Source organism: Physeter macrocephalus, chromosome 9 (assembly GCF_002837175.3).
Source record: "Physeter macrocephalus isolate SW-GA chromosome 9, ASM283717v5, whole genome shotgun sequence".
In the NCBI taxonomy this organism is placed as follows: domain Eukaryota; kingdom Metazoa; phylum Chordata; class Mammalia; order Artiodactyla; family Physeteridae; genus Physeter; species Physeter macrocephalus.
In genome coordinates, this window is record NC_041222.1 from 99,114,010 (window position 1) to 99,127,172 (window position 13,163).

A 13,163-nucleotide genomic window follows, 5' to 3' on the forward strand; every position below is an offset into this window, starting at 1 on the left:
GCTGAGCCTGCGCGTCCGGAGCCTGTGCTCCGCAACGGGAGAGGCCACAGCAGTGAGAGGCCCGCGTAACGCAAAAAAAAAAAAAAAAAAAAAAAAATAGCACTAAATACTCATTATTATAATAAGTAACACATGGACAACAGTTTATTCTCAGTGAAGCCTAAAATTATGAGATTGGGATTTAATTAGTACTATGTCTGAAAACCAATAAAAAACGAGAGTGATTTTCGAGTTAAGTAGTGCTATAAGTTTAGGTCATGAATAATCAAGCTTTATAGTACTCAGAACCATGAATTCTTTGATGTATTCATGAGTCCTTTAAAAAAGAAAGAGAGGGACTTCCCTGGTGGTGCAGTGGTTGGGAATCCGCCTGCCAATGCAGGGAACACAGGTTCTATCCCTAGTCCAGGAAGATCCCACATGTCGCAGAGCAACTAAGCCCGTGCACCACAACTACTGAGCCTGCGCTCTGGAGCCTGCGAGCCACAACTACTGAAGCCCATGCGCCTAGAGCCCGTGCTCCACAACAAGAGAAGCCACCGCAATGAGAAGCCCGCGCACCAAAACGAAGAGTAGCTCCCACTCGCCGCAACAAGAGAAAGCCCGCGCACAGCAACGAAGACCCAACAAAGACCCAATGCAGCCAAAAATAAATAAATAAATAAATAAATATTTTAAAAATAGAGAAAGAAAGAGAGAAAAAGAGGAAGAAAGAAAGAAAGGAGGAAGGAAAGAAAGTTAATTTAGTCCACTAACATTAAAGATCCCATATTCTTTCCCAAACAGGATCTTTTTCTAGGTCAAGTTCCTCAAGATGAATAAAATATCAACAGCTGATAACTCAGCTTACTCAGCCAGCAAATTAGTCACCTTGTAAAAGTAAACAATAATTTGAAACAAGTCTTTCTTCAATGCATAAATCAGCTATGGCTCTTTCTTCAATGACATCATAGTCAAAGATAGGCGGGACGTGGGAGACTCCCTTTATATAACTCATATTCCATCTGGGGAAACGCATCATTCTCAGTGTGGACAAAATAATTCTGAGTTGCCCATTCAGTAACCTGCTTTTCTAATTCTCCAGAAAATTAATAGTAATTTTCAAACAAAATCTACTACTCAGAAATATAAATAAACCTCCCTTTACCTATGTCACATTCCTAAAAAGCTATAACTTACTGTTAAATTCACTAGGGTCCATTTTTAAAAGGAAGATGGTAAATTATTTGTAAGATTCACATTTTAATTAAATTGCAAATTTTGCATGGTATATATGGTTCTATTTTCAACTAAATTGTGTCATGTGCCTAGTATTTGTACATGTCTATGCATGCTGATGATATTCATAACTCATATTTCATGTATGAAGCACTTGTTTTCCCAACTGGAATGTAGTATTCTTACTTGCAAAATAGGGAATAAGACTTATAGTTCTTTACTATACTTACAAGTTGCTTGGGACCCACTGACCCAAGGAAAAAGAAAATTATGTGATGCCACAGAGGTAAAAAACCAATTGGTAGTTTGCTTTCTAGTAAGAGATATATAAAATATCCTAATCACCTATTTTTATGTTTTTACCAGTGAACATGAGAATCTATTCAATAAACAAAAGATAAAATATAACCGACTGCTAATACAGCTAAAGAAAAAACTGAGGAATGAAGGAAGATCCAAGACACGATGCCTGATGGGGGGAAGAAAGATTATAATACCAAAATAATTGAAATAATCGTATGTGGCCCAAAACATAAAATGTGTATTTTCAAGAAACCAATCAACTTCAGAGGGTTAGAAAGCAGGTATTTAAAAACTTATAAGGCAAAACCAGAATAGTCAAACCAATCTTGAAAAAGAACAAAGTAGAAAGACTACACTCACCAATTTCAAACTTACTACAAAGCTACAGTAATCAAGACAGTGTGATACTAACCTAAGGACAGACGTATAAATCATTGGAATAGACTTGAGAATCCAGAACTATGGTGTCACATTTATGGTCAACTAATTTTCAACAAGGGTGCCAAGAAAATCCAATGGGGAAAGTATAGTCATTTCAACAAATGGTGATGGGACAACTGGGTATTCACATGCAAAAAGACAAAACTGGACCTCTACCTCACACCACATTCAAAAATTAACTCCAAACAGATCAAAGTCCTAAATAAATGTAAGAGCTAAAACTATAAAACTCTTAGAAGAAAACATAGGCATTAAATCCACATGACCTTGGGTTAGGCAATGGTTTCTTAGATATCAAATCAAAAGCACAAGCAACAAAAGAAAAAAACAGATAAATTGGACCACATCAAAATGAAAAACTTTTGTGCTTCAAAGGACTCCACTGAAAGAATGAAAAGGCAACCCACAAATTCAAGACAGTTATCTGCAAATCATGTATCTGTTAAGGGACTGGTACTCAGACTATACAAAGAACTCTTAGAACTCAATAATAAAAAGACAACTCAATTTTTAAAATAAGAATAGGGTTTGAGTAGGGATCTCCGAAAAGATATACAAATGGCTTAATTACATGAAAAGATGCTTAATTAACATCACTAGACATTGGGGACAAGCAAATCAAAAATCATAATGAGATACCACTTCACCCCCACTAGGATGGCAATAATCTGGAAACTTCATACATTGTTGGTGGAAATGTAAAATGGTGCAATAACTTTGGAAAACAATTTAGTGGTTTCTCAAAAGTTAGTTACTACATGACCCAGTGATTCCACTTCCATTTATACACATAATCAAGCGAAATGAAAATATACAATAACTTATATATAAATGTTCATTATTCATTAATAGCTAAAAAATGGAAACAAGCCAAATGCCCATCAACTGATGAACGGGCATCAAAATGCAGCATATTCATATCACAGAATATTATTCAGCTTTAAAAAGGAATGAAGTATTGATTCATGCTACAACATGGATAAATCCTGAACACACTATGCCAAGGGAAAGCAGATACAAAAGTCCATATACTGTATGATCCCATTTATAGTAAATGTCCAGAAAATGCAAATCCACAGAGACAAGAAGTAGATTAGTGGCTGCCAGGGGCTGTGGGGAAAGGGGAGGGTGTGGGTGTGGATGGAGAGCGACTGCTAACGAGAGAGTCTCTGTTTGGGATGATAAAAATGTTCTGGAGTCGGATAGTGCTGACGGTTGCACAGCTCTGCAAACACACTAAAAGCCACTGAATTATACACTTTTGATACATGAATTACATCTCAAAAACAGCTGAGAAGGAATGGTCCCACTGTCCTCAATGGATATAAATTATGGTTCAAGCCCTTCAACCACACTTCTAGACACTCACTACTTTGAAGATCCCAGCCAACCCAATTCTTCTTAACTCGCAATTAATAACCTCACAGTCTACCTCATCTAGAAAATTAAGCACTCCAGGGCTTCCCCATTATATAATTATCCTCTTCCCTCTACACTTCAAAAATTTCCATCTCTACGGACTTCCCTGGTGGCGCGGTGTTTAAGAATCCGCCTGCCAGTGCAGGGCACACGGGTTCGATCCCTGGTCCGGGAAGATCCCACATGCAGTGGAGCAACTAAGCCCGTGTGCCACAACTACTGAAGCCCACGCGCCTAGAGCCCGTGCTCTGCAACAAGAGAAGCCACCGCCAAGAGAAGCCCGCGCACCGCAACGAAGAGTAGCCCCCGCTCCCGCAACCAGACAAAGCCCGCGTGCAGCAACAAAGACCCAACGCAGCCAAAAATAAATAAATTAATTAATTTAAAAAAAATTTCCCTCTCTATTGGCTATTTCTATTTATAACAAGGCTCAAACATCTCCCAGACTTTGGGGGGAAAAATGCCTCTTCCTAACTACACCTCTAGAGACCGCTCTTTACCTTTCCTTTCTATATGAAGCTTTTTTGTTCTAATTGAAGTATAGTTAATTTACAATGCTCTGTTAGTTCCAGGTGTACAGCACAGTGATTCAGCTATATATATATATACACACACACGTATATTCTTTTTCAGATTCTTTTCCCTTATAGGTTATTACAAAATATTGAGTATCGTTCCCTGTGCTATATAGTAGGTTCTTGTTAGTTATCTATTTTATTTATAGTAGTGTGTGTATGTTAATCCCAAACTCCTAATTTATCCCTCCCCCCTTCCGCTTTGGTAACCATATGCTTGTTTTCTATGTCTGTGGGTTTATTTCTGTTTTGTAAATAAGTTCACTTGCATCTTTTTTTTTAGATTCCGCGTATAAGCAATATCATATGATAGTTGTCTTTCCCTGTCTGGCTTACTTCACTTAGTATGATAATCTCTAGGTCCATCCATGTTGTTGCAATTGGCATTATTTCATTCTTTTTATGACTGAATAATATTTCTATATGGAGCTTCTTAGAAGAATGCTCACGTATACACACTGCTTCCATATGGAAACACCCAGTGATTTCTCAGCCCACTACCAACATGCCAACACCAATTCATTCATTCAGTTAAAATTATTCTTCTGCCATTTATCGCCCTGGGCCTCCACATTACTTTCACCTGCTTTTCCTTATGCCTCTCTTCTTGGCCTCTGTGACCTCGTCCTTCACACATGCCTTAATTTGATGTCCTATCTTCTAAATATAGTAACAACTCCAAAATCTACACGTATCTCTAGTCCCTTAGTTTCAGACTCCTGTCCAACAGCTTTCTGCGTCCATCCGCTTGGCTGCACTTCAGAACCTAAAACTCAACCAGTCTGTTGCGTTTCTTCCAGGCATGCACTACGTCTTAGTTGTAGGTGCAGTGCATGGCACGTGATAAGCACTGACTAAATATTGTTGAATGTCCTAGAGCTCATAATTTCCCACACCTCCACCCTAAAACCTGCTTCTCCCACGTTTCTGATCTGAGTTGATGACACCAGCACTCATTCACTCAGTTATCTAAACCAGAAGCTTTGCAGTCTTCCTATATTTCCCACATCTCAGTTGTTTTCATACCACCTTGACAAGTTCTTGCTGGGTGTGTCTAGACTGCAAGGCCAGAAATGCTCTTTACCCCACCCACCTCTCAGGAATGTGTTTGCAGCCAGCAACCCTCAGGACAAAGAGCAGGCTTGCTTACCACGTAAAAGCAATCAAGTCCCCCAGCTCAGTGCTCCTCAGATGCAACCCAACCCACTGCCTGCACAGCATCCATCTGGACCCCTCCATGTCACCCCTGTGGGATTTGCAGGCAAAGGGAACCTCTCCTGCCACCTGCTGCGCCATAAATCCTCTGACCCAAAAGTCCTGTGTCTTCCTCCAGCATTCATGAAACAGAAACAAGCTAATGTATTAGCTTGTGAGCAAGATAAAGACACAGCTTAATTTATCTTCCTAAAGCATCACTTTAACAGTGCCACTGCTCTATTCAAAAACCTATACATTTGCAACAACACGGATGGACCTTGAGGGTATTGTGCTAGGCAAAGTACATCAGACAAACACCACCGTATGATTTCACTTATATGTGGAATATAAAACAAAAAAGAACAAACAAAACAAAACTTACAGAGGACAGACTGGTAGTTACAGAGGTGGAGGGGGTTAGGGGTGGTGAACGGGCGAAGCGGGTTAATTGTTTGGTAACTGGACTTATTGTTATCGTGGTGATCACTTTTTAGAGTTACCTTGTACACCTGAAACTAATATACTGTTACATACCAATTTTACCTTTAAAAAAAAAACCTATAGTGACTGCACTCCTCCAACTCTGTCCGAGACGCTTCTGAGTCTGCCTGTACCTCACCCCTCTCCATACCCCTCTGCTCCCCACAAACCTCTCGACTTCAGTGAGGCCACCTTCCATCACTCTTCTCATTCCCCACTCCTTATATTCTTCCAGCTTTTCCAAGAAAGAACAGAATTTCAGGGCTGGGGCTCTGGAGCTGAACTGCCCAGGTTCCAATCCCCAGTTTCTCCACTTGATAGTTATGTAATTTGGGGCAAGTGGCTAAGCTTGTCCAAGTTCCCATTTTCTCATCTGTAAAATGAGTTATAAATTCTTCCTAGCATTTTTGTGAGGATTAACCTAAAATAATCTAGTTCAGTGCTTGGGACCAGGTCGATGCACAGCAACCTCTCTTTAACTGTTAATTATACAGATACTGTCTCCTTCCTGCTGGCTGAATTTTTACAGCTAACTTCCTCACTGTTCTTGCTTAATTCCTACATCCGTGTTTTGCTAAGTCCAACAACTCATCTTGCGCACCCCACCTGCCATGCCTTCCTGTCAATTGCCTTCAACCCATTCCTCATCATTCTCAAGCCCCACCCCCATTTCTTTAATTCATCCGGCACTGCCATTGTTGCTTTGTGTACTATACTCATAACTGATTCACCTGTGTATCTCTTACTACCAACAAGACAGTGAGCTTTTTTGGTCAAAGATCATGACTTATGCTTCTCATATATCCTGCACATCTTTGAAAATTACGCAAGCTCAGGAATGCAACGCCCCTCTAAAGATCATCATGTCCGAGACAGTAGTAAAAGCACAGGTTTTAATGGCAAAATAGGTGAAATTCGGGCTCCAAAATACTGGTTTTGTAATTCTGGGAAAGTTACTTAACCTCTCTGGGATTCTGTTAAAAAGAAATTCTATAACTACCTTTCAAAGTTTTGTTTGAAGAATAATGTATTAAAAGGAATGAACTCTGTAGCTCACAAACAGAAAGCTCTCAAAAAGTAGCTATTATTTTTTTCTTCAATCAACACATGTTAAATTGAATAGGCGAATTCATTACTACCAGCTTTTAAAGATACCTACAGCTTCTGAGAGCTAAAGCCCAGGACCAATTAAGTCATGGATTTCGTGTCCCATACAGCAGTTAGTTTCACACACTTCCCTAATGACTACACTGCTTCTCTCAGCCAAGCTTTTTTAAGAATATGCTTTGCTGAACACAAGGGGAAGGTGATCAGCAAGCATAGAGATCAATAACGAACCCATTTCCCTCACTAAACAGCTCGATCCATCTGCTTAACCAATATTTTTGCCAGTGGTTTCTTCCATCTTCAGAACTTAAGAAATGGAAAAGCTGACGTTAGTCATTGTTTTATGGGGGGTGGGGGGTTAAAGTAATGCCAATTCAAACAAGTTTTGATTTGATTTGATAAACTTGTGCTTTCTTCTCCAGAAGCCTCTGGCCCTACATGTATAAATCCCATTTTTCAGTCACGGAGTTGACAGCAGAAACAAAAGAATGTTGTGATAGATGTGTGTCTCATCCTCCATTAGCATCTCGAGCAGATGCTAATAAAACAAGCATCTTCTGTTTCAGAAAATATGTCAGAAATTTCCATCCACAGGCATCCCTAACTCCAACACCAGTTATCTGAGAAGGCTTAAGAACCACCAGTGGGCTCAGGGTCAAAGACTCCTTCCTGTTTCAAACAGACTCTCCCACCCAACCCTGCACCTGCACCTTGATTCCCAAGGATCACCTGTCTTCCTCACTGACGGCCAGGGTCTTCCAAGCTTCCTCCTACTTCCTCAGTTTCACCTGTCTTTTGATTCACGACTGCTCACTTGGTTTTGACTGGTCTCCTTACTCTTCCTATTCACATGGCTTCATTTCCACCACACGCTTGTAAATGTTTTCTAGCTATGCCCTGAATTAGTTACCTACCCAGGTTTTCAATCTTGCCCTGAGATCCGGCGATCCTTCTCCATGATGCTTATGTCCAAGACCCACACGAAGTTCTCAAAAGCTAAACAGAGCACATGGACCAGCCACCCTGAAGCCAGACTTCTGGGCCCCCTGCAACTTCGCCTGACCTTCCTAATCTCACCCTTCTCCAGTCAACCTCACGGAACACTCCTGTGTTAGCACACGCTCATCTCATCTCTGTGCCTAAACTTGCCTAGCTCATTCCTGCCCCCGTGCCTTTGCTCTCAGGCCATACTTCCTTCTCAAAGAACCAATTCCCCACCCCTCCCACCAGGCCCCATAAGCTTCCTCCCTCCACAAAGAAGCCTCCCCTAATCACCAAGTTTCCAGGGATCCTTCACGCTAAATTCCTACATCTCCCTATCACTCACCTGGTACTTTTAATAACTAGCAATCTGCTGAAGGTGTTTACCTTTTAATCTTATCTTTTCACGTGAAGGTCATTTCCTTATGAGCATAAACCATAAAGTGCACTTTTAAAAACTGAATACTATAATACTAGACAACACTAAGAGAAAGTTTTAGGAAATAAAATTCCAACAAGATCAGTCTCATTTTTTCATGTTTCTTTCTAGCCCTTGCCCATTCCTGTTTACATTTTTAACATAGTAATAATCATAATAGTAGATTCAACCATATAGTTACACATACTGTTTTACATTCTGCTTTTTCTAACATAAAAGTCTTCCTCGTTAAATGGTTTTGAGTTTCATTTTTAACGTCTATATCTTATCCACTGAGATACTAGACTGTGATTCACTTAAGCACTGACTTCTTTTCCTAGTTAGACATTACATTATTCTTTGTGTCTTTCACTGTGTTGATCCTTCTCCGTGATTTTCACTGCATCAAGTACTGAAAAATTTCTAATGTAATTTCTGGTTTCATCACCTTAGGCTAGGTAGACAGCAAAGATATTTCCCAAACACTTTTTATATAGATTTATTTATTTTGATAGTTAATCTCATACATATTTAAACACTGGAAGCCCCTTGAGGGAAGGCAATAAGATCCCATACTAAGATAAGGTAGACACCTGGCAGGCGTTCAATAAATATTAAATATTTTTTAAGCCACCTAAAGTTATAAAACATCAAATTCCTGAACAGCAGAGTGTCACTGATCTAACTAGTGCCATCAGTTATGCCTGTAAAACTTTCGGCTCATTTAATAATTTCACTGGCTAATAAGGTATGAATGGGTGTTCCTTACAGTATACAGAACACAACCAGGTTACCTGGTGAGCTGTACAGGTCTGAGAGATGACAAACAGAACTGCAAATAGAACTCTCAGATCTCATGACAAAACAAGCTTAACCTCTTTTACTTTAGCTGTTTAAGTTCATACTTCAAATGAAGAAAAGCAAAAATAAAAGTTGTTGTATTAAAACTACATAAAATTACATATGCATGTAAGTACGAACTAGAATGAAAATAAGAAAATGAGTGTGAATTGTTAAGGTGGAAGAATGTCAGAGACATTTTCCTTTTTACTTTTTGTTTTCTTAGTATAATGTTAAAATGTATAACAAGAAAAATATTCCCGACAAAAGCATATTCATTAGTCATTACAATTCTTGCTATTAATGAAGTAGGGCCTAATGTTGAATGTACAAATAACTAAGTTTCCCAAGCCCAAATGTAACTTAGCAAAAAAGACTGAAACACTCTTAATTCCATGATAAATGTTAAATAATAAACCAATTATCTACTTTAACACCTAAGCACAGTCAGATACTGAATCACATGAAGAACTTAATGGTACACTAGAAGCTTCTTTCAAATTTCAGATTTTCCTCAACAAGTAGCTAATGTGATTCCAACTATCAGTCTTTAGAGTAAAACTACATTATCCCAGGAACCCATTCTCATCTCATTCTCATTTGTGAAGAGTGATTTCTGAGGTTGCTTCCTGCACTAACCTGCTAAGGGAGAAACAATTACGACTAAAAGTTTTCTATTCATCAGAATTGTATACTATTACTTAATCCATTAATTTTCCCGGAAGTAATAATTGGTCACAGTAATAATTTTTTCAAAATTACCGGAAAGGGATATGACTTTGTTTTAGCCTTTTTAAGCAAACTCTATGCAGCAGTGTAAAAATCACTGGCTTTAGAATTCCACTCCATTGTACTCCACAAGAACCTCTAGATTTATGCAAATGACTACTTTATGACAAAATAGAAATAGAACCACTTTTAATTATCTGTAGTAATCACTAAAAAAACAAAGTCCATGTGCATTCAGGAAATGTAAGGAAGGCTAGGTAAGACAGGCACTAAATGAATCAGAAGGCAGTATACCACAAACAACGCACTTCTACTTATAGGGTAATGGATCTATGCATAAACCTTAATTTTAAAATGAGTTCAGCCAAAGGGACAACTAACATCTTTTCCAATGCTAAAAGTATTATTCTACGTACCCCCTGAACCTCTGACACTGACAATTATTACAATCTAATCAATGACAATTTATAATTAAAAAGGATAGTGCTTCCCCTGGAAAACTGAAACTCAAGGTCAGGGGAGGGGGAAGAGGAAAGAATTTTAATTACCTGAGATAGGTCTTTGGTGGTGGTGGGTTAGCTGCCTCTTTTTAGCACTGACATTTCCCAAGTTTTTCGTGAATAGGAAATTTTTTAAATGTGCCGAAATCATCCTTTCAGAATCAAATCCCAGCTAAGTTGTGTTTTCTGTGGCTTGGTGTTTTGTTTTGTTTTTTTTTAAATCACTGTGATGGTAATAAACTTGAAGTGAATTGAAATAAAGCTGCCTGAACACTCGAAGACTAGAAGCTTTCGGAAACTGTCAGAGTTCATCTAAGTTCTTTCATTTTGCCAGAGCATGGAATTAATGAGGCAAAGGTTGAAGACCCAAAACGTGAACTCGTTGAGAACTTAAACTAATTAAATTCTTAGGGAAAATTCTTGCGTCATCTTGACAGCCTTAAGCCGAACAGGGACAGGAGGAATCACCAACTCCAAAAACAAAAACAAAAAACAAACTTCCAAGAGGACAAACCTAGAAAGTATATGTCAACCTGTTGAACTGTGTATCTCAATATATACCAAAGATGGCAAAGACAACTAGAAAGCAACTCAATTTCTACACAGACTTAAACAACACAACTACAGGGCTTCCCTGGTGCCTCAGTGGTTAAGAATCCGCCTGACAATGCAGGGGACACGGGTTCGAACCCTGGTCCAGGAAGATCCCACATGCTGCGGAGCAACTAAGCCCGTGCACCACAACTACTGAGCCTGCGCTCTAGAGCCCGCGAGCCACAACTATGGAAGCCCACGTGCCTAGAGCCTGTGCTCCACAAGAGAAGCCACCGCAATGAGAAGCCCGCGCACGGCAACGAAGAGTAGCCCCAGCTCGCCGCAACCAGAGAAAGCCCGCTCGCGGCAACGAAGACCCAACGCAGCCAAAAATAAATATAATAAAATAAATAAATAAACAGCACAACTACAAACAAAGAAGTTGCGAAAATGACTGAGAAAATGATTCTGGTACTTACACAAATGATTCGCATTAGTTAAGAGCCTTCTCAGCTGAAAAGTCATTTCCTGGGATTATAATGATCCCACTAGTATCACCTGGTATATACAGGAGGTGTTTCCAATATATCTCACTTAAAGTAACTTGCCCTGTCACGCTGCTAGTTAAGCATGAAAGCCAAGGCCCGACCCAACTCCTCTGACTTGAGTCGGGTTTTCTCCATTACATTTGACTGTCTAAAGAGGATTTAAAATGTACTGTTTATCTGCTTTCTCTACCCTCCCTGCAGAATTGAGAGAATGTCTGAAAGATACAATTTCACAAGAATCTTGGCACCTAATCTATTTATTGTTGAGAGATGACGAATATGACTTCAAGCAAAAACAAAACTTTCTCAACAGTCAAGAAAAAGCGGGGGATCGGGGGAGGGCAACTCCTCTACCCAAGTTCAATCAAAGGATTTACAAGTCTTCATGACAGTCCAGGTTAAAGGAATATAAAGTGAAAAGGCAAGAGGAAGAACTTTTGCACTAGACTGCTTTCTCAGGAGTAACCCTAACTCCCTGCCCTTCTTCCTGCCACGGGCCACAGGAGTGCGGGGTCGGGGCGCCTGGGCCACCGACGTGGGGCCTGGGGGTCCCCGGCTGTCCTGGGCCAGGCCGGAGGGTGAGGACCCCAGGGCGGGGTCCGCGCTGACAGCTGGCGGGCCGAGAGCGGAGGCGCGGCGAGGCGCGGGACCAGGGGCCGGGTGGGGAAGGAGGAAGCGAGCCAGGGGCGCGGGCGCCCTCCTAGAAGGGCAGGGAGACAGGAGGGCAAAAGGGCGGCGGGGCGGGCGCGCCGGCGGAAGGGACAGCGGGCCGGGACATGGGGCCCGCGGCGCCCCGGGACGCGGTGCGGGCCATGGGAGGGGCGTCCCGAGCAGGCGGGGCGGGCACGGGCGACGAGGTTTCGGGGTGCGCGGGCCGCCCCCACCCCCGCCCAGACACGGACTCCAGAGGCGGGACCGGCCCGACCCCACACGGCGGCCGAGGCCAAGGGAAGGGCGCGCCAGGCACCTGCCGCCTCCGCCGCGGCGGCCCCAGGCGCGCTCGGCTCTCACCTCTTCGGTTCATGGGCCGGATCCGGACGGCCACTTTCACTTTGGAGTCCCCCATCCTGCCGCCGCCGAGGCTCTCGCTCGGCTTCCGTCTGCCGCGGCCACCGGGCAACTCTTCGGGGCTGACCGGGCGGGAGGGGGCTACGGGCGAGAGGGGCGGGGATGGGGCGGGGCCTGTCGAGGGGCGGGGCCGGCTCGGGGCTCCCGGCGGCGCCCCCGCTGCATGACGGGACTTGTAGTCCCTGTAGGTGGTCGCGGGCAGAGCGGCCGAGGTCCGGTGCGCTTCCCTCTCTGGAGCTTGTAAATACCCGTCTGTTTCTACACAATTCTTACCCTTGCAGTTAGTAGTGAGACGTAAGCTGTCGATGAGCTGATATCTCACCTGAAAACACAGTTGAATAGATGGCACTGGAGACCTTGCGACCTCTTTCAGACTCATTTCCTGCCAATCTTTGTGTTTGATCCCTGGCTCAAATTATTTCCTCTGCCTGGATTGCCCTCCCGGCCATGTTTGCTGAAATCAGCCTTCAAGACAAGTCAAAAGTCACCTCTTCTGGAGGTCTTCATAAATCCACAGGTTACCCTATACCAACCCACCCCCTGCCCCCCTTCCAGGCAAGACCTTGGGCTCTGGCATCAATCTGGGTTCAAACGCGCCCTTAGCACTTTCCAACTGTGTGACCAAGGCAAGTGATTTGACCACTCTTTGCTTGTCTTTTCATATGTAAATGAAATGCCTACTTTATGGGATTGTTGTGAGGTTTAGTGAGTTAATGTAGGTAAAGCTCTTAAAACTCCCAGGCACATAAGTGCGCAATAAAAGTCATTATTTTTGCTCTGTTATAGCATTTATGCTGCAACTATT

The 13,163-nt window shown here is 42.0% G+C and overlaps 1 protein-coding gene across 3 annotated transcripts in view; it reads right to left on the reverse strand.

The window, feature by feature from the left end:
* Positions 1–12,431, reverse strand: part of KIF13B (kinesin family member 13B) — a 200,266-nt gene extending 187,835 nt beyond the window's left edge. For all 3 annotated transcript variants that reach the window (XM_028494229.2, XM_028494228.2, XM_028494227.2), the window contains exon 1: positions 12,302–12,431. In XM_028494229.2, coding sequence (XP_028350030.1) covers positions 12,302–12,356 — 55 coding nt within the window. In that variant the 5' untranslated portion in view covers positions 12,357–12,431. The remainder of the gene's footprint in view (positions 1–12,301) is intronic.
* Between the last annotated feature and the right edge of the window lie 732 nt (positions 12,432–13,163).